This window comes from Rhea americana, unplaced genomic scaffold (assembly GCF_003343005.1).
Source record: "Rhea americana isolate MKP2758 unplaced genomic scaffold, rheAme1 scaffold_68, whole genome shotgun sequence".
In the NCBI taxonomy this organism is placed as follows: Eukaryota; Metazoa; Chordata; class Aves; order Rheiformes; family Rheidae; genus Rhea; species Rhea americana.
The window spans coordinates 3,340,630-3,365,217 of NW_028186845.1; the positions used below are offsets into that span (position 1 = coordinate 3,340,630).

At 54.7% G+C, this 24,588-nt stretch overlaps 1 protein-coding gene across 9 annotated transcripts in view; it reads left to right on the forward strand.

Annotated features, from left to right (window-relative positions):
• The window catches only part of NCOR2 (nuclear receptor corepressor 2), a 186,626-nt gene that overhangs the window by 126,661 nt on the left and 35,377 nt on the right, over positions 1 to 24,588 (forward strand). For all 9 annotated transcript variants that reach the window (XM_085321029.1, XM_085321031.1, XM_085321033.1 and 6 more), the window contains exons 17-21: positions 2,727 to 2,869; positions 9,274 to 9,421; positions 12,574 to 13,138; positions 19,386 to 19,506; positions 20,764 to 21,001. In XM_085321029.1, the coding sequence (XP_085177155.1) occupies positions 2,727 to 2,869; positions 9,274 to 9,421; positions 12,574 to 13,138; positions 19,386 to 19,506; positions 20,764 to 21,001 (1,215 nt within the window). The remainder of the gene's footprint in view (positions 1 to 2,726; positions 2,870 to 9,273; positions 9,422 to 12,573; positions 13,139 to 19,385; positions 19,507 to 20,763; positions 21,002 to 24,588) is intronic.

Genomic DNA, 24,588 nt, shown 5'->3' on the forward strand with positions numbered 1-24,588 from the left:
GTTTTTAAGGCCGAGACGCGAGCGGCTGGGATGCCCGCCTGCGGTCTGGGCGCAGCCTGCTCCGCGCCAGGCCACCTGCGAGCACCCGGCCGCGCCGTGCCGCGCGGCGGCACGCTCCTCCCCGCGGGGTCCGCGGCGGCACGGCCGAGCGGGGGAAAGGGCAGCCGGGACTCGGCATCGCCCGCCGCGCACGGCTAGCAAAGGTCGCGCCGGGCCCCTCCGCCCCCCTCGCCGCTCTGCCGGGGGGCCGCGCCGCTCCGAGCGCGCCGCGGGGAGCGGGCTGGGGGGCCGGCATCGCCCTCCGGTTTGCCGCCGCGGCCGGACGTCCTTTCGGAAGAGTCCCGGCGCGCGAGCGTGGCGACGGAGCTCGTGGCTTCTGCCCGAGCGGCGCTGGGAGCTTCAGAGTTAAAGCGCAGGCTTGTTTCTTGGCTTGCCGCGGCCTTTTGTGGTGCTCAGCGCGCTGCGCGATGCCTGTGTGTTACATGCAACATGATAAGCCCTGGTGCTGGGACGGGGCAGGATCCAGGCACGGTTTGCGTTTTAACCCTTACTGTGCTGGATGCAGCTGGTTTCCTCCAGAGCCCGAGAAGGAGAGGAGGGTTTTGCCTGTCCCAAAATACACGTTGTCATCTATTCAGTGCAAACTTCCTCGTTTGCAGCTCCACAGACCCCCCGAGCCGTGCCCTCCCCGTGCACGCACGCACACGCCCTGCCCGGGGGTGCCTCCGTCGGCCCCTGGCTGCTCCTGCCGTGCTGAGATGAGCATCTGTCCCCCTGGGTTTTCTTGCTGTGCTGAAGCAGAGGCTCTGTGCGCTGGGCTGTACCTCCAGACGGCGGCTAGGAAGGTGACACGTGGCAGGGGTTGGGGCTAGGTTGGGCACGGTCGATCTCATCCCTGGTGGGTGCTGCAGCCCGCAGGGTGCCTGCGTGCGCCTCGCCGGGGTCCCTAGCCCCACGGGGTCGGCTCTGCGTGGCTCTGGGACGGGGGCAGCAGGGAGGCTTTGGGGAAGGAGGAAGGAGACATCTGGGCACTCGCTGGTCTTGGGCTCCCCAGGTAGTGCTTGCGGACAGAAAACCCCCTAACGGAAGAGGAAGATGCTCCGAGCAGGTTCATTCCCTGCTGGCTCCTTCTGCAGCGCGGGCTGCCCGGAGCCAGCCAGGCAGCACAAGGTGGCTCAGCTGTGCAGCCTGCACTGCCGGGTGGGTGCTTCGGCCCCGCGGCAAGGACTGGCGCTGCGGGAAGGGGCGGCCCCACGCCACCCTGCCACGTCCGAGGGAGGCTGCAGGGTCGGGGAGCCCCTGGAGAGGCTGCGCTGCTCCCCAGCACACTGTCTTCTGCAGAAGCTCGTGAGCCACAGGGCCAAGGATGGCCAAGGCAGGGCAATCTAGGTCGTGGGAAGGACCACAGGCTGCCACGTATTGTTTTCTGGAAAGCCTTGGACAGTGCTAGCCTTGGTCACCTCCAGGAGTCTGGGGTGGACAGAGCAGGGTGCAGTGCACGTGTCCCTGGGCTGGTGCGTGTGTGGTTTTGCCTCCCACCTTCAGCGCAGCCATCTGCCTCCCATCCCCAGCAGCCCTCTGCTCGGGCTGCTGGCGGGTTGTGTTGTTCTCCAGTCTCCCGGGCTGCAGGGTTCCTCCCAGCCCGGTGTCTCGTACCGTCAGCCTGAGCACCGGCTGCGTGGGGCGCCCGGCAGAGGCGCATGTCCAATCCCCACCACCTCGCTCTGTCAGACAGACAGGTACGGGGCTGCCGCGCGGCACCGTGCCGAAGCGCGGCGGCCTAGCGATGAGATTAGGGCGTTCGCCTGCAGACCCGAGACTCGCACTGAGCAACCCGCTCTGGCGCACGTTGCCTGCGTGGCTCCGGCAAGTGGCTTCGCGTCCCTGGGCACGGGTTTCCCCACCGTGCGAAGGGGCACGGCAGCTGGAGGACTGGGTTGCCCAGACCCTGCCGTGGAGGTCACGGGGCAGTGATTTGCTCCGTCCTCCTCCTCCGCCCTGCTGGGTTGCCCCAGCCCTGGCAGGAGCCCTGTGCTCGGGTGGCTCTGGCTGGCTGGGTCTGCCAGCCCTTGGCATGATGCCTCACCTGCAAAACTGCTTTTGCTCATGAGCCTGCGATCAGCGCTAATCCCTTGGCACACCTTTTCCGAGCAAGGGAAGTTACCTGGGCTCAGCCGGCTCCATGCTGCCGTGACAGCTCACCTCCCTTGCCTAGGCTCTTCCTTCCCATCTGCCCGGCTCCCGCCTCCCCGGCCGTAACAGGACTCTGCTCCAACCCTCTCAACTCCCGTGTCACCTGAGTTTAACCTGTCACCGTAGCTCGGGAGGGTGGAAGGAACCTTTGCTCCTTGGTAGGGACAGAGACCTGCTGCCCCAAGTTCTCCCAGGCATGGCGACAGCTCCCGGTCCCATCCCAACGGCTCGCACGTCCGCCCCGGCCGCTGGAGGGGCAGGGCTGTCGGCAGCTTGTTGAGCGATGTGGCTGCGGGATGTGTTCCGTTCCTTAGATAGTCAGCCGAGTGCCTTTTCCCCTTGGAAAGAAAAACAGGCTGTTGTAAGTCATCCCCTGGCCTAGGAAGGCTTGCGGACGGGTGCTGGTGACCATATTGTTCCTGTGGAGTTTGGCTTGCACAAAGGGTGTTTCCCATCCTGTGCGAATAATGCTGCCCTTGTGCGAGTTTATCTGGTTTTAAAGCCTTCTCCTTTTCTCCCTCCCATGACCGCAGGTCTCCTTGAGCATGGGCGGAACTGGTCAGCCATTGCCAGGATGGTGGGCTCCAAAACTGTGTCGCAGTGCAAAAACTTCTACTTCAACTACAAGAAGAGACAGAACCTGGACGAGATCCTACAGCAGCACAAACTAAAAATGGTAAGAATCCTATCTCAGCCCGCACCGGGCGCCACAGATATTTCCCGGCAAACACTTGCGTTGTTCCCATAGCCGAGGGGGAAATCTTTCATCCTGGAGAACACACTGGTCTGAAAACACCGGGCACGGGCAGCTCGAGGGATGCAGGAAGGGGCTGTTTGTCTGTTTGATCCCAGGAGACCTGGAGAGGGGGGTTGCTGTGTGAGAGCATAGCCCATCTTCTGGAGCACGGCTGATGCTCGGGGAGATAAAAGGGAGCAGAAAGAAGAGTGGGGTTGTTGTGTGTTAGCCAGAACGTGAGCTCAGTCCCAGCTGTGTAAATCCCTTGAAGCCAGTGCAGTTGTGCCGTTTCAGCCCGTGGAGGGGCGAACAGAATTGGGCCCAGCAATTCACCGTGTTTCTCTTGAAATCTTCGGGTACCATCGACCCCGCAGCAGTGCCGACACCTGAACTGAAGGCGAGGGCAGCCAATTTACCCCCAAAATGCAGGGTTTCCTTGCAGGGTTTTAGGACAGTGAAATGAAAGGGAGGCTTAGCTCAAAATCTAATGCTGGAAGATTGGAAAGCTAATCCCGGCACGGATGTCGGTCCTCTTCATGACCGCAAGCAAATGCGCTCATCTCTCTGTGCCTCGGTTTCCCTGTCAGAATGGCTGATGCTGCTGCTTTTCTGGCGTAAGATGCAGGGTGTGGATAATGTGCGGCTTGTTCAGCCTTCTGGAGATAAGGCAGGCTGCTACAGAGCAACTAAGGATTGTAATTATTTCATTTGTAGAGTATCCTGGGGTTCCCAGTTTCTGGCTAATAGAATTCACATGGCTAAACCCCCAAGGGGTGCTTTGAAAATGCAAAGGACAATGTTCAATGCAGGAATCTCTCCAAGCAAGCTATTACAGCAGGAGTAAAAAGAAAGACAGGAAAACATTCAATGACTCACCCAGGAATTTAATATCCTAGTCAGTCTATAGGAATGAGAAAGAGAGAAGACATTGGCGATTCTTTTTTTTATTAATTCTCTATGCAGAGATACTCCTGTGTTCCCATGTTTCACTGAATTGTTTTTAGAAACAAAGCAAACAAACTATACAAAAGAGCAAAAAAAACTATATAAAGACTGGAATGAAATGTGCATAAATCCCTCTGAATATAAAATGTTATAAAGATATCATTGTTCATTACAGGGGAGAATCTGAAATAAGATCATACAGCTTAGCTGGCAGTGGAATCGGTGTATATTAATTTACTCTGCTTCCTAATGTTTCAGAAATTATATCACAGAAGTGTTTTTCTGCAGAACCACATTTTTCCCTGTATCCGTCCCTCCAAGGCAGCCACTAGACTTCTCCAGTCTAATTGCTCACTCTCACTTGCAGTTTATATCAGCATCATCATTTTATTTTTTGAGCATTTGAGGCTATGGGAATTGGTTTTGTAGAAGAACAATGAATGTTCAGCTGTTATTTATTGTGCTCTATTGTTTTGTGGCAACAGCAGATGCCAGAAAGCTGAATAAAATAAAAGAACAACTGAGATTAAATTGCCATAGACCTTCCTTCCTGACTCCTAAATATATTCACAAGCGAACCAGGCCTCCTAATCTCTTCCTATACCCAGTAGTCAGCCTTGACCTCTGCAGAGTAAGCATGCGACAAGCCAGTGTGTCATCAGGTAGTTTTACCATGAAATCCCCAGTATATTCCCTGACCTTGCCACCAACAGCTAGTGCTGATAATGTGCAAGGAAACAAGTTGGCTCTGCTTTTCCTCCTCTTGCTTAAGGAGAGTAAACTTATTTAGCAGATCTCATTAGCTTCTCAAATGTAGCTCATTAATATTTTGTAGCCTCCTCCTCCTCCTACAGACAGGCTGTGACACAGGTTTGAAGTGCTCCCTCCCTAAGCTAGGTTTCTCCCTGCCTGGGCTGGGTTTTAGCAGTATGTGGATGACATGGAGGAGCCGCAGGGATCGAACCCATGTCGAAAGTTAGTTTAGGATGGGAAGAGGAGCCTGGGGAGATCCCTGACGCCCCGAAATGGGGCAGAGCACAGTGTGGAGTGAGATGTCCCCCTTCCATGCATCTGGCTCGTGGGATAGTGCTGGGCATTTCTGCAGGCTCTTGACCCTGAGGGACGGGTGACACTGCGAAGTGAAGCCTGGCCCAGCCAGAGCCCAAGGAGCTCTGGGGGCAGGGGGAGAGGTGAAGTGGGACCTGTGCTGTCCCCAGGCATCCAGTGCATTAGAAAGGAAAAGGGGTTGTTTTGCAAAGGTGCCTGGCACTGGTCTGTATCAGCATGCAGAGCTGTGTTTTCTCCTCTTCTCTTGAGCTGCACAGTGCTTAAAAGATGCCCAAATTTTTTGCTTTCTGCAGTGTATTCGAGGAGAGGAATCCCGCTGCAGGCTGGCTACGGCAGGGCCAGGTCCGTGCAAGCCCCGGGTTCCTCGCCCCATCTCTCTGCAAGCCTGCTTCTGGACTGGGGTGTCTGCTCAGCGAGCTGCACCTTGGAGCAGGCAGCCTGTTACTCCCGTGGTGGAGTCTGGCCACCTTGAGGCTTCATTTTATCTACGCTGCTGTGTGTTTTGGCTTAGTTTTGCTGTTGAGCAGCTCAGATCTGTCCCAGGCATCAGCGTCACTTAGCCTTGACCTTCTGCATGCTGCGCTCTGTAATCTTGGCATTTAAGGAGAGCGGGCATTTTGATACACAGTGTCCTCTTGGAGCTACTCTTTTTGTTAGCAGCTGGAGATTAGACACTCTTCACCAGAGACCTCTTTGCTGAGCGAGTCACTTTGGTCTAGTGAACGCTTGGGCTTCTTTTACCTCGTGAAACTAAGACGGATCAATTGGATACAACTGGTTGAGCACTGGTGGTGGCACTGCTTTGAGCAGGAGGCCTTGCAAAGCTCCTCCCAAGCAGCATTTCTGTGATTCTGTGCTTTTTCGGTGATGCTGGATTTAGGATTCAGATTGCAGAGCTGATCAGGGAGGAAAGCCTGGAGGTCTCCTCTCCTGGAGAGTGAACAAATCTTCCTTGTGTTTGCGCCGCACGCTCGGTCTCGGGCTAGAGGCCAAGGCCCTGCTTGCCCCAGTGGGCAGGACGCCCTGTCTGCAGGGTCCCAGGGCTGCCTCTCCTCTGGCTCTAACGATGGCTCTTTAGAAAAGCAGCAGTGAGAGGCTCTCTCATTTTGCCACTGCAAGGCTTGTGAAACTCCTGCGAGGTCTGAAGGGCTGGGGACCGGCTGGCTATTCCCAGTGCCAGGCCTGGGACAGGCATTACTTTGTCATCCTGTGGTTAGATCCAGCTCTAATATAGTCTCAAATATGCATCATTATGTCATACCAATCTGGGAGTGCCTGATCATGCTGTTTGGAAAGGCTGAGACAGATGCTGATGGGAGGTAAATATAATGACGGCTCTGTATCAGGAGCAAGAGTTGAAAGCTGTTTTGGCTGTTCCTACCGCGTCAGGTGGCAATCGCAAGGAGAGGCCAAATTTGTCTGGACTGCCACTTCCCTTGTGGGGCAGATGGCCAGGAAGATGTCATGCCCATGCACTGTTGGCATGGCCTCCTCTCCTCCTCCTCCTCCTCCTCCTCCAGGAGAGATGCAGGCGAGCTGCGTGGGGGGAGGCAGGATCCAGTGCTGGGAGTGGAAGGAGCGGCGGTAGGGAAAGAGCTGCTGATCCTTGCCAGGCTCAGAGTCAGCGTAACGGAGCTGGCTATACACCAGCTGCTGCGGTAACCCAGGCGCCTGGGATGGCTGTGCAGAGGAGCGGACGTGGAGTGACGCAGCAGGGATTACAGAGCAAGAGGGCCTGAGGCTTGGGTGCTGCTTCTTCGCCCATGTCCCCTGGTATGATGTTCGGCGTCCTCACCGTCCACAGAACATCTCTTCAGGGAGTCTCGGTGAGGCAGACCGGCACCAAATCCTGAAGCACTGGATGATCTTGCAAAAATACGTGATGGTAGGTAGAGAGCAGAGCATGAGGGATGAGTCCCTGTGGGCTGCAGTAACACAAATCATCAAGGAAGTGCCTGTTGCAAAAGATCCTGAAACCTTCCCGTGGCCTCCTTGGTTCCTGCTTGGATTATGAAGAACCTGTCCAAGTGATCGGAGAAGACTTGTTCCAGGCACTGCCTAAAGAGCATCTTCCATGTCTCCCCTACGGAGCTTGAGCGGAGCGTCCCTTTGGGGTGCTTCACTTTGCCCTGCACGCTGGAGAGAGGTTCTGCTCAGCTGAATATGTTTGTCCTGCAGTGGTGGTTAGGAGCCTGTCTCAGAGGTGGGCCCTGGTGTGCTGGATGCCGTACGTAGTCAGAGCAGGAAAGGTCCCCTTTCCTCGAGAAGCTGCCAAGAAGAAGACTGTGCTGGGGGCCCGGAGCTGCTGGAACTGCAGGCGGGTGAGGCTGGGGCCTGTATGTGTCCCTACCTCTAGCCTAGCTCTGCTCTCTGGTTCCACCTCATCTTGCTTTACCGTCTTTCTTGCATAAGGCAGTGGCAATCTGCTACACACGGGATTTGCACAGCCCCAAAGGCACCTCGCTGCTCCGCTCTGCGAGCAGCCTCCGTCCCTGTGCGTGCAGAGTCCTGCTGCTTTGCTCTTCAGCAACTGCACAAAAGCCAAGTATGGTGCTGAGGCAGAGGCTGCTTCCCGGATAATTCCCTAGCGGAGAGCCTGCTCCTTGGTTCGACTGAGTCACAGATACGTGAGTAAGAGGCAGGGAGGCAGAGAAGTCTTTGCCATAGTAACGTGGGAGCTTTGTCATTGCATTAGCATGATGTGGAATTGCTGCTTCAGACCGAAACACGCGGTTGTTGAATCGTTGTCTCGACAAAGGTGTGAACGCTGGCAGCGCTCTGGCCACCGCCGTGACGGCCACCGAGGGGGCCGCGAAGCAGTGGGAGAGGGGCGCGGAGGAGCCTTTCCCTCCCCTCCCTGAGTCTCCACGCGTTCACACAGCGATTTCTCTAGTGCGCTTTTCCCTTTCTCCTGCCCGGTTTGATAAAAATAGATTTTGAGCAAGCAACGTTTCCAAGCAGAAAGCAGTTGTATTTGTTTGTTTTATCTGGAAGTTTTTTAAAGGATCGAAAAGTTGAAGGGGGAGGGAAGGGAAAGAATCAGCTCTTCCCAGCAGAGAGATCCAAAAGCAAAGTTAACGTTTCCGCCACGGCTTTATCTTTTCATCCATGTAAATAAACGTCCTACACACGTCATTCGTGTGGGGTTTGCAGAGGGAGCCGGAGATGATGGGCCTGTTCCTACTGGTAATATTTACTCAAGCAACAAGAGCAGGAAACAATAGCAAAACTGAGACTTTTACTTTGGGCCCGGGGGTTTCTGGGAGGGAGCAGTGTGTGTGCGCCCAGGTCCATGCGGCACGTGGCCGAGAGAGATGGGACAGTGCTGCCCTGGGGCTGGAGGCAGGATGGGGCCTGAGGGTGCTCAGTGCTGCTCCGTTTGCTGCTCCACTTGCTAGAGAGCCCCGTGTCTCCTGGGGCTCCGCGCTTACAAACGCATCCGCCAGCGCGGGCAGTGCCCACGGGTTGCCGCCACGTGCTGAGCGTCCCACCGGTGGGAGTAAAGTCCTTTGGCAGCACCTGCTCTGGGACGCAGGAAAACTGGTGCGCTGAAGCGTTGGCCGCAGAGCACCTGGGTCGTTGGCTCCGCTATCTCCAGACGAGCGTCAGGCTGGGGCCGCGCACGGTCGAGGAGCGGGGAGGCAGTCCCTGTAAACACGTAGTACAAACACGTAACGCAGGCGTAAGGATCAGATGGCTGAACTGCCCGGCCGTTTCCAGCCCTGAGCTGCTGACTTTTGCACACGCGTCGCTTGTCTACGTGCCAGTGACGTCCCTCCCGCGGAGGTTTACCGCGGCTTGGGCCCCAGCTCTGCCAGGGAGACCGGGTGGCCTTCGCGTTGCCGTCGGTGCTGAGCTCTGCTGGAGGAGATGCTGCACCCTGCCTGCAGCTCGGCAGCAGGGTTGGGTGGATCCCGCTCCAGCCGTCCTGTGGAGCAGCACCACCGCTGTGGGTCTGAGCCTGTCCGCTCCACCCATGGCGCTGGGGTCCCCAGGGCTTCCCTGGAGTCACGCTCCTCCCCAGAAGGGCAGGGGGTGCCTGGGGCGCTCCACGTCCCGCTCTGCCTCAAGGTTTTTGGCCTGGTGAAACAGCACCACGGGCTCCCTGGCCTTTCAGCAGGCAGACCTGGTCCTCGGGACCGCTTTTAGGAGAGTTCACCTGAGGAGCTTTAGGACTCGGGAGCCGGGGGATGTGGCAGTGTTAGCATCCCTCGTGCCAGCCGCGCGTGGCGCGTTCCCCAGCGGCGCTGGTGCGAAGGCACATACCGTGCCCCGGTGTGGGGCCAAGCCAACGTGACGTCCCTTCTGACCTTTCCCTGCCTCTTTCCTAGGAGAAGGAAAGGAACGCCAAGAGGAAGAAGAAAAAAGGCACCGCCGTGCAAAATGAAGAAGCTGCCTTCCCTCCTGTAGCTGAGGACGAGGAAATGGAGGTGTCGGGGACGAGCGGCAACGAAGAGGAGATGGCTGAGGAGGCCGAAGGTGAGGAGGGCCGGGGCGGTGCTGGGGGGGAGGGAGTGCGCTCAGCTGCCCGGCAGCGGCTGGGCGCTCCAAGCCCTGCGCCGTTGGCTGCCTCGGTTTGCAAATGTCAGTGCTCCCAAGGGCCAACATCTGCCAAGGGTGCCCCTTACCCCAAAGAGGCACCGAGGTGACGCTGTGCTGCAGCATGAGGTGCTCGTGACCTTTTGGATAACTCTGGATTTCACACTTGCAAGGACTGCCCTGGATCACTGCCCTCCTCCGGTGTCTGTCTGGAGGGATGTTTATTTTGGGAAGTCGTGCAATGGCAGGAGCTCAGTTACCAGCCGGCCTCTGCCACGGCTGCCGGACCCGGGGACCTCCCCAGGGTCCGGGTTGGGAGGCTTTCAGCTGCTCTCAAAGCCACATCAGCCTCTCAAAGAATGGGGCAACCCGGATGGTGCTGCCCTCCGGCGCCTTCTCAAGGTCCATGGGCTCCTCGGCCTCTGCTTTGACGTTGCACGTAAAGGGCTCCCTGGAAGCAGCGGAGGGGATGGACTTTGTCACCTGAATTCACTGTTGGTCGCAGGTCTTACCAGTACAGCCGCCGTGGGAAAATGGCGCTCTGGGTGCATTGCTCCCCTGCAGCCCTTGCCCACCCAGCCGACTCGCTTTGTCCCGGCAAAGGTGGCACTTTGTGTGCTCCCCAGGGACTTCTTTTTCCTCACCTTGGAGAAGAGACAGCCCTTTTATTTGTGATCTCCATCAGCCCGCAGTCCCCAAAGCGCTTGGCTTATCGCGGGGCCTGGCACACTTTTGCACTCTCGCAGATCAGATTCCGTGTTGTTTTCCTCTAAAGGCCTGTCCCTGCGCGGCTTGGCAGAGCCCAGGGACACGCCGGGCTCAGATAGCAGGCGCCGCGTGGTCTAGAGGAGAGGCCATGGGGGAAACCGCTGGAGGAGAGCACGCGGAGAGCCGCTGGCCTGCCGGCGGAGCAGGCAGGGAGCACCGCAGCCCCGCGGCTCGCACTGGTGCTGGCCCGCGGTGATACCTCCGGGACGTGGGAGCACGGCCCCAAGCAGGAATAACCCCCTGGGTTTGCGGGACGCCGTCCCCACCCCGTCAGGGCGTTGCTGACCCTCCTGCCCGAGACGGCTGAGCTCCAGGAGGTCCTTGCTGCCTGGGAAGCAGAAGGAGCTGCGGTCTCCAAAGCGTGAGGCTGGTGCACCTTGGCATTTTGTTCCCCTCTTCATTTTCTTTCTGAGGGAGCGTTTTCCTCTCTCCCAGCCATACCAAAGAAAGGAAGCAGTTTGAAAGTGACAATTTTAGCTATTTACCGCTTAGAAAGAGCAGCAGCGAGTTTGGAGAAAATGCGCATAATTTTCCAACAATAGCCCCATTTGACTTTTGTCAAAGTAATTTAATAACTTAACCGGCAATGCTTGCACCATGCTGATTCCTGGCCTTAGCACCCAGGCTAATGGGACTCGAAATTGAAAATCTTTTCAAGTCGTTGTTGAAAGTGACTCATTACAAGGCAGATTCCAGGTAAATCTTTGTGCGAGGTGATATGTGACTCAGAGACACAATGTAAAAGGTAGTTATTGCTCTTTGTGAGAGTGGTTGAGAGGAAACAATGTATTTTTAAGATTAAAGACAGATCACTTGACACACTCTGAAGCATCACGTTCCTAGAGCTCCGGGTCTCGTTTCGTATTCATCCTGTTTCGCGGAGGGGGACTGTTTCTAAAGTGGGTTATTGAGCTGAATAAACGTGTAAGCAGAGGTGGATGAAATGTCATGGGCACAGAAATGTCAGAGCAGTGTTATGCCTGAGAAGCCTGCTTGGCTCCTGGGTGACGTTTGGAGATGTACCGTGGGATCGGGGGGCCATGTGGCAGGCAGTGGAGCAGGGCGAAGGTCTTGGCGTGGTTTTTATTGCGCGACTTTGCATCCAGCTGCCGCACTTGCGAAGAGCAGGCATGTGTGCCGTGCGCCCGGTGAACGGGGCGCGTGCAGACAGCCAGACTGCGTGGCCGGTGCCGGTCACCTCTCCGTCCGGGACACAGCTTTCTCACGGCTCACGCTCTGCCATCGTGAGCTCGGTGTCCAGAGCGAATGCAGTGGAACCTAAAGCTTGGTGTAACAAGGACCGAGCTGCTTTTGGTACTGACATTAGGAGTAGTATCATGCGCGTTGTTAAGTGAGATGTTGACCAGACGTACTGTAAATCTGTGTCCCTTCAGTCCTGTGACCATCATCCTTGGGTGACTGCATCTCCCTGATTGATGCACGTGAGGAAACCACTCTGCCTGGTCTTCCACGAGTGTGAGAGAGCTTTGCCCCGAGGGGGATATGTTGAGATTGGACCCTGAAAGTTTCCTGGCCCTTGGTGTCTTTGCATCAGAAAGTTTGGAGGAAATGATTCTTTCTCCAGCCATAGAAACAATCTCTCAGCAGCACCTTCATCTGTAACGATGCATGGACACTTGTGTTTTCAGCTCATTTCAAGTCGTTAGACTTGAGAATGATCCTTTACATTTAATGAATAACCAGTCCTGCAGCACTGGCAGAGCTTTGCTTTCACTGACCCTGACCTCCTTTCCTCTTGACACTGGTGGCTTAAATAACAACAAACACACGCAGTGTTTTGGGACATTCCCTTGGCTGCCCCAGGGGTGACAGAGACAGGGTCACGGCACCGTGAGTTAGCAGTAATGCTGTGCCGGCGTGCAAGAGGGGAGTCAGGAAGGTGCCCGGGCCGCGGGAAGCGGTTGAGGAGCTCTGAGCTATGGTTGAGTGAAGTGAGGAGGACGCAGTGCCTGTTCTGCTGAACCCAAGTGGCAGAGCAACCCGTGGCGAAGGTTTTTGATCGTAGTCCTGCTTCCCAATTGTTTGGTTTTCAGGCTTGTAGGGAGTGTGGTTTTGTGTCTGGGCAGGGGTTAACAAAAGCCCGACCCGTTGTTATGTTAGGCAAGCAAAGAAAACCCCAGAGCATCTCTTGGCTTGGTAGGCTCTGGGTGCAGGGGATCCCAGCACAACTCTTCTGAGCCCCGGGATCGTCTCCCTTTCGGAGGAATGAGGGCGTTCTCCTCCCATGGGAGGGGGCGGAGGCAGCGATATGGGAAGTGAGAATCTCAGTCTGATCCTTATTTTTATTTCTTCCCTTTTCTCAGCTGCAGTAAATAACAGCTCTGACACTGAGAGCATTCCCTCGCCAAGGCCTGAAGCCAAAGAGGGAGGCGAAAACGGGGCCAAGGCACCATCCGGTCCGGGAGGTGACTCCAGCGCAGAACCAACAGTCAAGTTGGAAGAGGCTCCCGCACCCCCTGATGCTCTCACTGCTCCCACTGCTCCTTCTACCAACCCCGCTCCTGCCACTAGCCCTCCTCCAGAGGCAGCTCCCGAGCCAGCCAGCAGTGAGGAGAAGGCACAAGAGGACCTGGTGGTGGATGTGGTGAAAACAGAGGAGCCAGAGGAGAAGGAGAGTGAGGAGCCCTGCAAAAGCGAGGTGAAGAAGGAGGAGAACGAAGACAGCCAGGAAAAAGACAAGGGGAATGACAAGAAAGCGGAAAGCAGTGTCAGTGGTGGAGGGACAGCAGGGGCAGAGGGGCCGCCCAAGGCCGAGAAGAAGGAAAGTCATAAAGGCAGTAAAGGCCCCGGCGTGAACCCTGATAGTGACTCCAGCGCGACCTGCAGTGCGGATGAGATGGACGACCAGGAAGCTGTGGACAAAAACAGGTAAGAAAAGCGGCAACATGTGGTAGGTAAGTGCATGGCACATGAACAAGACACGGGGATGTCTGTTGGGTGCAGTAGTGCCTGGGTACATGTTCATGGGCTCACTCTTGGGAATATCCCAATAAGGAGCCTAGGCCATCTCTTACCTGCCCATCCCCTTAAACTTCAAAGCAGCAGGGACCAAGATAATTCCATGGGCTGGAAGGTGTCTTCCCCAGTTGTGCTGAAAACTGTTAGGCCATGTCTTGTTTGTGAGGATAGAGACCTGGATGCTCCTGCTGGCTCTGGTGCTCCACCAAGTGAAGGACTGTGCCCAGCTGCATCTCTGTGTGGCTGCAGCCCTCTGGCCATGGTTTGCTGCGGGGCTGAGAAGCAACAGGCGGTGTGATGTGTGCAGATGTGCAGAACCACTGTGTTTGCTGACTGTGGGCCACCTGGGTGATGCAGTGGCAGGTGATGTGCCCTTGGGGCCAGCTGAGTTGCACTGAGGTGTAGAGCAGGCTCCCTGGAGCTGGCGTTGGGAGCAGTTTCTCTCTGAATTCATACTGGCAGAACAGAAGTCACTTCAGAGCCATGTTTCTGTTTGTCCCTTGGTGGAGATGCTGCTCGGATCAGTAGAGATCAGTTATCCATGCAGGTCCTGGAAGGAGCAGAAGGTGGCCCTGTGTGGTGTGGGGAGTATGAGCTCTCCCACTGGTAGACACCGTTGGGTCTTTGCGTGTGCCGCTGCCTTTCCGAGCCCTTGGACAGCCCCTGGTGCAGGTAGCGAAGGGGTTCTCGACCCTTCTGGGGCCAGGGAGAAGAAACAGTGGTGTTTTTGAAGGAGAAATACCCTGTTCCCTCCCATCTCTTCCCACTACAGTCACATAGCCCTTCCTGGCCAAGAGCCTTGCAAATGGGACAGGGTTTCTTGGTTTTTTTCAAAGAATATATAAAAATCCCTGTCTTTGTAGTGCCATTTTCTCTAACAGCTCCTGCTTCCGTCCTCACTGGCTCTTGGGCCTGGAGGGGCCTCCTGAATCCACACTGCCACCATGTGCAGTGCTGCAGATCAGGAATGATGCAGATGTACCCCTCCCCACCGTCCCCTTCTTCCCAGATGGGATAAAACCTCCCTGCGAGAGAAAGTGAGGCCAGCAGGACTGAACTCCTGAAGTTTAGCATTAACCCAACTGAAAGCAAGACAGCAGCAGGTTTTACCAACTTTGCAGTAGCAAAGGAGTGAGTCGCCATGGGAGCAACCTTTTCTTCCTGGGCTCCTTGCTGAGTCAGCACATCTCTCTCCAGCCAAACAAATACCAGCTTCCAGGAGTATTAAGTATTAAACACTGCTGCTGGGCCACTCTGCTTATCTGGTCTGGTGGCAAAAGGCAGGTGATAGCAGCATGTGACTGCATGGGAAAGGGTTAGCAGGAGAGCTGAGCTGGTGCTCCCCGGGGGAAGCGGTCGGGCACTCGCAGCCAGCGCAGAGCCAAGCCTGTGCGGCCGACCCTGCCGACCTGCCCTGCCTCCTGGGAAGTGCCCCCAGAGGTGGTTTGCAGGCAGCTCAGAAGTTGTGCTCCCAGCACGGATTTTGCATGCACAGACTCAGAGCAGCTTCCCCAGTACCGTTTTGCTTCTTGTCAAAGTGGTCTGTGGAAACTAGAGGTGTGCATGCCGTTGTCCGTGCTCAGACCAGGTTGAATTCGGACTCTGTGTTTTCTGAGCCTGAGCTGGAATATATCTGTGGCCTTTCCTTGTGTCCTGCCCACTAGATGAGGAGTTCCTAAGCTATGCTCTGTGGATAGCCCATGGCTTCCCAGTGCCTGTGTGCTGTTTGCAGTGAAAACTTTGTAGCTGAGGATGGGAAATGCAGATGAGTGGCATTGCTTGGTGAGGCAGAAAGTCTGGGACATGGCTTTTAGGCCTGGACTCTTTTATTTCCTTACTGTGAGTCGCTAGGTCATAGTGGTTTTCTGCTTGCATGTCCTTAACCCTCTGCAAAGTGGTGGAGCTTCAGCTAACCTAGTTACCTTGCATTTTCCACAGGCTGAGGTCTGCTTGCTGTCAAGTGGTTGCCGCAGCTCAGCTGCTGCAGGGTGACTTGCAAATGCTCAGAGGAGGCAGTGAGCATGCAGCCTGCGCTGCCGAGATGCTGCATTATCCACCCTGTCTGGGACGGCGCTGGCGGTGTGGATGTGTGCGTGATGCTCGCCCACCCTGCACTGGTCGGGTGTGGGTGCTCTCGCTGCGCTTGTAAAGTGTCAAGCAGCCTGCAGCACCCTGCTTTCCCCTCAAAGGGGGACGGAGGGTTGCTGAGTGTCTCTGCGGGGAGGTGAAAGGGGTGCAGAGCAGGCTGGAGGCATGAGATGTAGCAGCAGCTACTGCGACTGGCATTCCTGGATCCTTCTGCAGTTTGCGCTAGCGAAAACCAGGCTGAGACAAGGAGTTGCAGCCTTAACTTGTCAGAGCTGAAAAAGGCAGCTAATTGTCTTTGGTTACATATAGAGCCTGTGCTTTAAGAGGGCTGCTGCTAGCACTGCCAGTACTGCAGTTCAGTGGGAGGTCACGCCAGATGGGAGCGAATGTGTGAGGCCGTGCACATTTACCCATCACAGATTTGCAATATGGAGAGGCAAGGAGACGCCTTCCTATAAGCACTGTGCAGATCCCTCCGCACTGCCCTCCCAGGGCAGTGGGTCAGCCGGAGGTGCAAGGCAGGTGCAGTGCACTCGGCAGAGCCCTCCTGGTTGCCCCCCCAAGCTCCGTCCCCTTTGCACACCCACCACACTTGCCAGGAATTGAAGAGAAATTTGGATGACTGTGGATGAGTCATGTTAGTGTGCTGGGTTGTCTGGCAATTAAACCAAAGCCACATCTCAACAGTGGAGGTTGAAGAGCTTTGGAGAATGTGGTGTCTTGGTCATTCCCAAAGCTTCATGTTGGGAAGGAATGTGTCTGTACAGCTGAGATTCACCCCATGTGCATGTGTTGACGCTGTAAATAGGGCCTCACTGCTCAAATCCTCTTCCTTTCCCTTCCAATTCCATCACCCAGCGTTAGGAGCTCTGGTTGTTGGGTTCAGGAGACACCAGGTTAAAAGCGGGTGCAGTAGTTGCTGAGGGTCATTTGTCCCATGTCCTGCTGACTGCATGCAGGTAAGGCCAGTGGTTTTCAGAGCAAAGCATCTAGCAGGCAGCATTGTGTCCAACACAAGATTTGGGGAGAAAAGTCATAGTAAGTTATGCAACTTACATATTGAGGAATTTAATGTTGACTGTGGCTTTTTAAATGTCAGGATCACCAAGTGCTTTAACAAACCTGAGTTAAGCCAGTTTGTCAGCTCCCCTTCTGCATGCAGCAGAGCAAGCTCCGTTCTCTCCTTCTGTTGATGAGTTAGGTTCAAAGAGAGCAATTCAGATCTTAAGTACTGGGTGCCTAAAATCATCTCCTAAATCAGCATGAGCGCCGGGGGCCAGGCTCTCGGTCAGGGTGAGAGCTCCAGCTGGAGCAGCTCCTCTGCTGTGTGCTGGCTGAGGGGCTGGCCAGGGGCCTGCTTGCTGATAAAGCTCACTGGCCTCTGGAAAAGCAGACTATTTAGCAACGTGTCCAGCAAAACTGCTGCTGAGGAGGTGAGCACTGCTGAGCAGAACCCTGGCTGTTGAAATCTGGCCCCGTGCTGTTTCCACTCGTGTTGCCTCCAAGCATCTGTGACGAGAGTCTGTCCCACACCATTAGCAGCCCTTGAAGTGACGTGGAGCCAGGCCAGCACTCCCAGCTCCAGTTCCCTGCTGCTGAGCACCGGGACCCGTCTTGAACGGGGTGTTTGACACATTCCCCTCCTGGCAGCGCTTGTGTCTAATGCGAGCTGGCAGGACAGCGAGCTCTTCCCAGCCGCTGGGAGCCAAGCAGGTGTGGTGCTGGCAGCCTCCACTGGCTCCCCTGCAGCTGGAGGTCAGGTTTGCACAGAAAAAACTTGGCCTTCATTTAAAAAAATTGGCTTCTATTGAGCAAAATCAGAGACCAACGTGCCTAAGGAGTGGGGGAACCCAGAGCTGTCTTTAAAAAGCCCCGGTTATCAGGGTTTGGGTACAGAGGGCTCTGAGGACGCTGGGTTTCCTTGTTTCAAGAGCCCCATTGCAGCAGCGCCCCAGCTCAGCGTGGCTTGAAGGTCTCGGAGACCTCATCCCTGGGCCCCACGTCTCAGCCGCCTTTGGGGCATTACGCCCTGTCCTGTTCCCTAGGGGCCCAGTTGCTCCTCCTGGCAGCCCCAGCTGGCAGAAGCCAGAGGACAGCTCAGCTTAGCTGCCTCTCACCAGGTCTGCCCTGGCACGCGGGGCGCTCCCTGGTCCGCTCTCCAGGGCCGATCTGCAGCTGGGTGTCCGTCCCATTCCCGCGCTGATCTGGGGCAGTGTGCGGAGCGAGCACTGGGGCAGTCCCAGCACAGTGATGTATTTATTCCCCTCACATGGCCCAGCCATGCTTGTTTATTCATCCAAGGGTGAGCATGGAATGACCTTGAAATTTATAGGCTGAAGAGAGCAGTGAAATAACAGCTAAAATAAACAAATCAAGCTGTAAACCTTAAAAAACCATGAACTGGCTTGAACAAATTGGAGTGGGGAGAGAGAGAAAGCGAGACTCTCCTGCAGAGACACAGCCTTTGGGGTTTCAACCCAAGTCTAGGAGCCAGAAACACCTAGGGTTTGACCTAAGACCACTGCCCCCATCCCTGTCCCCTTCCCGTAAGGCGCTGGCAGTGCCCACCTGCCTTGCCATCTACCGGACTGGTTGGGAAGAAAAAAGGCCCTCAGTTCCAGTAACACCCTGGAGCAGCAACTCATCCCACCTCCCCAGCCACTGGAATGGTGGGACCATGCAGTGTGGCCCCAGGGGCAGAAATCCCTTCAGATGCCCTAAATCCCCCTTTTCCCTGCTGGTTACACCCAAGGCTGCCTTAGGAAGGCCCCCGTGCCCCGGTGGGGCAGGGGTGCGAGGAGAGGCAGGGGTTTGGTAGCCTGGTGCCTGTCGGCAGGAGGATGAGCGCTCTTGGGCACGTGGGATGGATCTGGGCTGGTGGCCCCAGCTGAGGTGCGCGTGAGACGGGAGCGCTGGGAGGTGCGTGCTCATGGAAAGCTGCTTATTGTTTGCAGTGTTCGCTCCCACGTTAGCTATGCTCTCGCTGTCTGCATGGGGGCTTGGCACGGCCGTGTTCTCAGACTCTGCAGAGCAGCTCAAACAGCCGAGGGGAAGAACAGGCAGGGAGGACAGAGGGTTGCACAGAGCCAGGCTGAACATCGAATTCCATCAAAATCCAGCCCTTCATCTTTCATATAGTCTCTCTCAGCCACATGCACATGGTCATTTTCCCAGGCATTAGCGCTTCGATAGAAGACAGTCCTTGACCAGGAGCGTGAGACTGATTTTGAGTGCTGGGTGAGCACCAGGTGTGATCTCCAGAGGGTGGCAGGATGCCCAAATGAAATCTGAACTGGGCACCCTGCTCTGTAACACCTCCCCTTCCCATTCCAGCCTGTAGTTCTCCCTCGAGTTTATTCTGGAGAACAGCAGCAGCTTCACTAGGAGTGCTTAGCGCAAGGTATAAGAAAAAGAGAAATCAAAAACCTGTTGAGCCAGACGTGTTGTCTTACTTGAGCGCAGAGTCCCACTGGGGTCTTCTCTGTAAAGCAGAAATTGAATCCCGTCGTGCTCTCCCATTGCCTTGTTGCTCCGGGGTGAAGTCGCCCTGGTTATTGCAGTGCTCTGCAGCTCGTTCAGCGTTGTTGGTGCTTGTTGCACAGGAGGGAGTGATGCTCTGCCAGGGCACTGAGGAGTGGTTCCCTGGTGTGCTTGCCCTCACAGACTAGGATGGCTCGGGACTCCTGGTCTCTAACCTGCCAAAGTCACAACGCAGGACACCTTCTGGAGGGCTGTAGATTTGCAGTGCAGCAGGGTTTACTGCTGAGCAATCTCCTGTCAGGCAAACACCCTTGTACTGGACTCTGGGATCTGTGGTGTGGTGGTCGCCATCTGAACAGACTTGGTTGGGATTGGGATAGCAACTTCCAGAGCTAGAAGCCTAAGTGGCTGCCGTGTGTTCCAGAGCCCAAGATCCAAGCAGTGAGCAGCGGTCTAGTGCGCTCTTCTTTGATGAAGATGTTGTCCTCTAGGCTCAGCAGCGTAAGGCAGAGGAGTGCAAGGCATGGGGGAGTGATCAAATGGAACTTGTCCATGGCATTGCCCGGATTAACATTTGTTTTGTGTTCAGGCTGCTGTCCCCCAGGCCCAGCCTGCTCAACACCACCAGCGATGCCAGGCTGAACTCCTCACCGCAGAAACCCCTGGACCTGAAACAGCTAAAGCAGCGTGCTGCTGCCATTCCTCCCATTGTAAGTACTTGATGGAAGAGGGCTTGGCCTGAGACCGCCGTGGACATGGGTGCCCAGCGCAGAGTTTTGCATTGGACTGGGTCTCCCTGAGCAGCATGTGTGAGAGTTAGGGCATGTGTTCACCACAGAAACAGATGAACAGGTCTCTGCGCTGCATCTAAGCATGACTATGTCCTGTATGGAGAGCGGTGTGCCTGGGTCATGAGAAAGCTGGTGGGGGACCAAGAACAAGCAAGGTGCATTTTGTGCACAGCATGTTCCCAGCTGCTGGGAAGACTCTGTCAGCAATGTCTGGATGTTTCTTGGGCTCTTTTATCAGAAAGTAGTGAGAGATCTGGACAGAAAAACTCTGTCATTGCCACATGGCTGCTACCTCACATCGCTTTAAAAAGATAGTGGGCACCTTCCCAGCCCAGTGTTTCTCTTGATCTCATGCACTCAAAGGACCTACACTGGAATCTCGGCTAAGTGCAGAGTAACTCTTTGTTCAGGCAGTGCCTAGCCCAGTGTGGCTTGGTCCGGGTTTAAATCTCACAACACAAATAATAAGTCACAACAGTTGACTGAGAACCTAGGAGTTACAGTAGATTCACTGAAAGTAATAGTATCATATAGGAGGCATTTATGTTTTTCCTCATTGCAAAACTCTGTAGTACCCCTTTCTGGCTATCTAGCAGCCCTCTACTGAAAGAGCATGTATTCTCCCAGGCTGACCATTCCTCCTGGTGCTGTAGTTTGGGAGGTGACAGAAAAGACCGCACTATTTTCAGGGTTGGGTTCAGCACCAGAGGAGGAGCATTTGCAGAGTGGGGAGGGAAGAAGTCCCCGATTTCATGTGCTGTGTTTGGAGTATTCAGGCAGGATCTGTTCCTGATGCACTCTGGTTTCCATGTTACAGCTTAAGATCTGTCTGCTGTAACGTAACTTCTTGCAAAATCTGCAAACACTTAGCTAGAGATCCAAGGTTTTAAACAAGGCAAGTCTGAGGCTCTCATAGTGTTACCAGAACAGATTTGATACTCTTGTGGGAGCAGAAGAAACGTGTTTTACTTGTTTATTCTAACCTCCTGTGGTTGGAAAGCTCCAGAGCACTGTTTGGGGTGGTAAGACTTGTGATAGTGTGGGACAGATAAGTCTCAGAAGAACACCTTGACATCTTGAAGACTGCTGTGGATATTAACAGTGCAGAATCCCAGAAATGAATCACAGAATCCCAGCACGTGGCAAGCGTCACCAATTCTCCCTCTTACTCTGCAGATTTCTGAAGGTTTCTCAGAGGGGATATTGCAGAGCGGAAGTGTGAAGCCTCAGGTGCCTCCCCATGCCTTGGCCCTCTACCAGCAGCAGATCACTAAAGCCCACGAGTCTGCCCGTGAGGACATGCCCCCAAGCAAGCTCTCACAGTCGCAGCAGCAACAACCTGAGAAGGAGCAGCAGCAGCCCAACAGCAGTCCCAGGGGAAAGAGCAGGAGCCCAGCTGTCGGTGACAAGGAAGGTAGGGGGTGTGCGTCTCGGTGTGTATTTACCCACATAAAAATGTATGGTGTGTGCAGCTGTTTGCAACCAGCAGCTTTCCTTGTCTTAGGTGGAAGTTTGCTTCAGCCCTTGAAAGCTCTTTAATAGCATCTTGAAGCAGGACGAGGGAGGCATGGCTTTTTTCCCACGTTCATTAGACAGTACATCATGTCTCATTGAGCGCACAGCAAACACCGGGCTAGTGTCGAACACTGAGGAGGTGAAGATTGCCTTTGTTAGCATCTCTACCGTTCGCTTGAGAGCAAAGGGGCCTGGAGGGATGCCAGAGCTCTGGGTACAATGGCTCTTTTCTACCTTGCTGGCTTTTTATAAAGAATGCTTTTAATGCTCAGCAGGGACCATTATTTCATTTAAAATCAATGCTAATACTGTGATTCGGAGTCCAAAGGTTCCTGTAAAGATTCCCAGTGCTTTCTCCCTGGAATAGCTCTGATGTGGTTTGGCTGCCTAATGAGCAATTCAGAGTTTCCCACCATAGAGCATCTGAAGTGTTATTAGCTTGAGCACCTGGGGATCAGGGTTAAGGAGAATTGGGAAGTAGTGATGAGGCCATCCTCTAAATATGTTTTTACTCTGGGTGTCAGAGTTTGGTCCAGTTCAAAGTCTATGTTCCTGGCTCTCATATCCAGTCTGCACTTCAAACAGTTCTTGAGCAGGTTGGGGGCCTGGTCGCTTCTAGAGATTAGAGGCTGTGAGCTGTTGAGTGTGAAGATGAGACAGTGTCACCAATGGCACAATTGAAAGAGCAGGGAAGTCGGCTTTTGTGGGTGTGATGTCTCCAGTATGGGGTTCTGCACCGGGATAGAAGGAGTTTGGATGCAGCTGGAAAACTTTACTGCCTTATTCAGAGAGATGGAGAATGAAGGAGAATACACCTGGATTGTGGTCGCTACTGGAAAATTGACGCACTAGTTCATGCTTCAGCATCCAGAATCTTAGTGATCTGTTGTGTGTGCCGTGTCCAGGCCAAAGTATTCTTCAAGCAGTGATGTCGTTTTGGGTAACTACTCACCTTTGAAAGCAAAGGAGCTACCCACAAGTCACAGTGTTGCCATCTGTGCAGTAAAGTCTCCAGCTGATCTTTTCCTGCCACGCTTGTATTTGTGACCCAGGCGGAGCAGTTACCTTCCAGCACTCGCCCTCGAGCGATAGATAATCAGGTTTGCTCTCTTCCTGTGCTATAATCCTACACAGATCTGCCAGTCTTGCACAGCTCAGCTTCCTGAGGAGTTGTGTGGCACAGCCAGTGCTTGAACCTGGAGCTCTTCATTGCTGGCATCTGGCCATAGGAAAGGAGGACTACTTGAATCAGGCAGATTTGCTTGCATTCGGTTTGGTGCAGGGTTTTGCAAGTTGGAGCTTAGCCTCTCCATTCTGTGACCTGTTGGTATCATTGTTAAATGCGAGAGTCTAATATCCAAATGGATTTTGTATGGCTTTGTTCTCCCTAAAGCGCTAGTAATGTGAAGCACTTCATTCTCTCGGTCACCTCCTCTGTCACACCTCTGTAATGCTTTGAGTCTTCCATGTACTGAAACTAGTAACGTGTCCCAGGACTTCTACAAGGTGCACACACACATGTGGTGGCAGAGGGGTTAAGTAGGTTGGCATGGAGTGTCAGTGGTGGAGCAAACATCTCAACAGGCGGTGGGCTCTAGCTATCTGATCTCCGTGTACCGTGCACCTGAATTCGGTACAAGTATGGACTCGCTCAGTATCTCAGGGTTGTTCCTGCCTCCTGGCAGAGGAGATCACAGCTGTGGATCAGGGAACTGGAGGGGAGATAGCCAGACAGTCCTAGCAAATCTGTGTGCGAAGGAAGCGTCCCTACCCTTCCTGCCCTCTGAGCAGAGTCTGACATCTCGGTGAAGCAACAAGTGCAGGGTCCGTCCAGGCTTTACGCATCATGCTGCTGCACCATGTCTCCTTGGTGTTGTGTTAAACAGGGGAGCCTGCACCGCCTGCAGAGCCTGGACCAGAACAGCCCCTCTGTCCCAGAGGAAGCCCTTCCTCCTAGCAAGGGGTGAGCTTCTCCAAAGCAGGTATCCCTTTCCTTCCGCGGATCAGTGGGGCCCTGCTTGATAAGAGAGCTTGAACTTCTGCAACCACTCCAGAGATCAACATCTTTCACACCGTTCTGGATCTGCTTCAAAGCAAAGTCTTGCACACATCCTGGCCAAGGCGTTGGCTGCCTCGCAGCCCTCTGGCTGGATCCGTATCGGCTTGGAGGGCAGCCAGCGGAGCTCTACCTTCCTGGATGCCGCACTGCCCTCCCCTGCCTTCCACCGCGCGTGTGCTGATTGTGGCACGGAGCTGGGCAGAGGCAGCCAGCCCTGCAGCGATCTCACCATCAGGCAGACGGATCCCTTTTCCCCCTTGCTGAATCGCTGTCGGGCCTATCTTTGGTTATCGCTCAGCGATTTGAAAGCCAGCGATATGTTTTGTGCTGATTTAGTTGTGTTTCATTTGGCCCTTGTAGGAGATGGGAAGCCAAGAGCATTAATTTGGATGACGGATCGTATAAACTCTGACTCCTTCGCTCCGATTCCAGGGGCTTGATAAACGGTAATAGGAACTCTCTCTTCCCTGTGTAAGTGCTATTTTATCAAAAGCTGCATGAGTTATAGCCACTCTCTAATGTGAGGGCAATTAGGAACTGGCCACATTTCATAGACTCCAGAGGAGCACATGGGAGGGAACAGCTCCCGTGGGGAGGGGAGGAGGACATGTCTTTCCAAGAGCCATCCAGGGTGCGTGTAGGCTTGGCTCACAGTGTCTTGGCTTCCAAGAGCATCTTCAGGCAGGACGTCCCCGCGCCTTTCGCCCCCACGCTCTGCGGGGCTGGAGTGCAGCCTGTGGGGAACAGCACTTGCGGAAAAATCTGGGAGCGCCTCTCTCCCAAGGTCCAGGGAAGATGTGCCGGACCTGTCTCCATCAGCCTGGTGGATGTGCTTGGAGTTCCTCTTACTGGGAGGACGAAGGGATCCTCGCTGGGATTCGACGTGGGAACTTACTGGGGAGAGAAGCTGCTGCAGCCGCAGTTCGGCCCCGCCGGGCTGCAGATGTGTGTGCGCCAGGGCACCTCTGTGCGCTGATAATGGATTTCTTGTCTCACTGAAGAGGACAAGAGTAATCTCCCAGCTTCTGAGTACACTAAGCATTAATAATGATAATGCAGTAAAGCCTCATTAAATTGGGCCTCTGATAATCTACTTGCCCTATTATTAAGCTTAGCAGGATTCAGGCATCTATTTTTATCAAAAATTGATGGTTAAAGGCTGGGTTCATTTGTGATTGCTATTGTTTACTGCCCAGCTTCTAATTTCTGGCCAGTCCAGACATTACACAGGTGAGTCTGGGGGAAAAGGGCAGTGCAAAATTAAGTGTTTATCGATTAAAAGCAAATCCACCCAAACCTGCCTGTAATCCATTCAAGAAAAGGCTGTCTCATCTGTCTGCTTAGCAGAGTATTTGTCTGTGAGGTTGCACCCGCTGTGGAGCCGGTGCAGGTAAAGCTCCTCTTTCCCGTAGGGCACCGGGCAGAGC